The sequence below is a fragment of the Montipora foliosa genome, chromosome 1 (assembly GCF_036669935.1).
Source record: "Montipora foliosa isolate CH-2021 chromosome 1, ASM3666993v2, whole genome shotgun sequence".
NCBI lineage: Eukaryota > Metazoa > Cnidaria > Anthozoa > Scleractinia > Acroporidae > Montipora > Montipora foliosa.
This window is the reverse complement of record NC_090869.1, coordinates 41,058,164-41,060,663: the sequence shown is the minus strand read 5'-3', so window position 1 is coordinate 41,060,663 and position 2,500 is coordinate 41,058,164. Positions and strand designations below refer to the sequence as shown.

Genomic DNA, 2,500 nt, shown 5'->3' with positions numbered 1-2,500 from the left:
CCAATGTTTGTGAGTTAAGATAGTTAAGCTGAGTCTGAGAAATTACCATGCACCTACACAAGAAGCACTTTGGCAGGCCATAAAGAGAGCAAACTACCTAGAACTTGTGTGGTAGACACAGTACCTTATCCACAGCTACCCTCACCAGAAGCCTTTGGCTCGAAGTAAGAAGACAAAAAGTGAGTAACAGACATGACGTTACTACCTCCTTCACCAGCAGCCGTCACCCAGTTGGTTAAGTGTGGTTACACAAAAAGCTGATGTTCATCTCATAGGTGCAGTTGTTGGAAAGTCCAACTCAACTGCACTGACTTGAACAGCTACTCACCACATATGGATGACGTGTGATAACCTGGTAGATGATGAAGATGAAGAAGCCGATGACAATTTAGATTATGAGAGTGATGTAAGTGATAACTAGACAGCTTACACGAGAACTACAACCTTTTTGTTACTGTATGCTGAGATGCTGATATAAGTCAGGTTAGGTTGGAACCTGCTACTGGCAACATGTACATGTAACAAGTACTACCTACCACATGGACAGGTGGTTGACATCTAAACTGGCTCTCCCACCAGCTTCTTCAGTGGTGAACAGGGAGGAGTGACAACCAGCAGGAATAAAAAAAGACCTGTCAAAGGGCGGATGAGCTCACCTGAATCAGCGGCCATTGTGCACATTGTTAATTTCATATTGTAGTGTTCAGTTTTGTTGTCCATGTAAGGTTGAAGTTATACTGATATTATTTAAAGTTATTGTAAATGTTAAATAGTATCAAGGTGTGGACTGTACAGCGCCATCCGGTGCCAACCTAAGCTCTTGGTTTACCTCATTGTTTTTGCTAGTGTTGTATGTCTGGAGCAGATTTTTGGATAGGTGCTATATAAATATTATTATAAAGGTGATATGCCACACAGACCCAAATATAGAAATATCTATGTATTGCTATAATTTGTATTTTTAGACCCTTGTTTTCATCCTGCATGGTATTGTAACTGGGGATAGCTTAAATGATAGAACATCAGCTTAATCACTTGGTGTTATTTGGTAAAAATAATGGAAAGTTATGGCCGTTTTAATGCCAGAGCCTCGTTTCCATGCTACATCATTTTAAAAATCTCCACAAAACCACTCGGTGCAAGTTACAAAAGTGCCACCAAAATTTTTCATGTTTTTTAAGGTCCCTTCAACACAATCATTATCGGTTGTGTGCTTTCAGCCTAAAATTCCCATGGGACTACACTTGTTGCCCGACTATAATGGAGCATTAAAGATAGTTAAAGGTATAAGAAAAACATTTCCCCAGCACGATTAGCCCAGAGTTGCTTTTAAGAAGTCTATCTGCCAACTGACCACTGTCACAATTTAAAAAATTATTCCTGTCACATTATTTTATAAAAAGGACAAGCAGTAAATAAAATACTATAAAGTCACAAAGTATATGTGAAGGCTGAAAGGTTCAAGCCAAAGATCTGCATGTAAATTTTTTGCATATTTTAGGGGGTTAGGTTCTCCATAAGCAACTACCGTAAATGCTCATATCCAAGGGTGTTGGATGCAATGTGACAAACAAACCCATGAAACTGGGCTATTTCATACTTATATAATTTTAATTTTGAGATTTTTTGTAGTGTTCTACAAGAACTTTTCAAAATTAATGTTAAGACCCCTTCCTTTTCTTGACTACCGGTAATTCAAGAATTTTTCTTGCCAAATGCTGGTAAAAATCCTTTGGCATTTTACTGAACATTATATGATGCGGCACACTGTAGGTATATTGTACATTTTGTTACTTTGAAATGATAATGATAATTATTATTTATAAGTAATAATTAACAATATTTTTTATTGTTTGTGGCTGATAAAAGTAACACGTTATTGTGACTTGTGTAATTTACAGTTGTGGTTTACATTTATTTTGAGCAATAAATGCTCAGTTATGCAGTGAACTGTCCTTTAGCTTCTTAGGCAAGAATAAATTTACTAGATAAATATAAAAATGAAAGAGATGGACAAACACAAACAATCACAGTTTTCTTTTGATAACCTTCCCTTCATTTTTTGAATATGACTTGTAGACAGTTCTTTGCAGAATTCAGGTTCATTGTACTGCGGGAGTTGTGTTTGTAATTTAAATGAAAATTAAGTATTATATGAAAAATCTGCCATATGCGAGATAAGTATGCAGGGTTTAAAATGGTGATGGGGAATTTGTGAGTTTAAGGTAATGAGCTTCTTAGATTTAATATACATGTTACATCACTTTGTTTTCAGCCCTGTAGAACAGCCACTTTTTATTGGTATGAAGGAGCTAAGGGCATTTTTCCAGCGTGCAAATGTAAAGCTGAGCAATGCGCGGTTAAAGGAGCTTATTCAGGTAAGATTTGAAATGTGCTGTTAAACTGAATTAGTGATATTTTAGCATACATGTAAATTTAAATGTTTTAGCAAGCAGTAACCTCTGATCCCCAGTTCCTAAGGTTGTTTTCCTGTCATCAG

At 36.4% G+C, this 2,500-nt stretch overlaps 1 protein-coding gene across 1 annotated transcript in view; it reads left to right on the top strand.

Annotated features, from left to right (window-relative positions):
* LOC137998646 (1-phosphatidylinositol 4,5-bisphosphate phosphodiesterase gamma-1-like) overlaps window positions 1–2,500 on the top strand; it is a 93,768-nt gene that overhangs the window by 19,541 nt on the left and 71,727 nt on the right. The window contains exon 6 of the mRNA XM_068844631.1: window positions 2,276–2,378. Within this exon, the coding sequence (XP_068700732.1) occupies window positions 2,276–2,378 (103 nt within the window). The remainder of the gene's footprint in view (window positions 1–2,275; window positions 2,379–2,500) is intronic.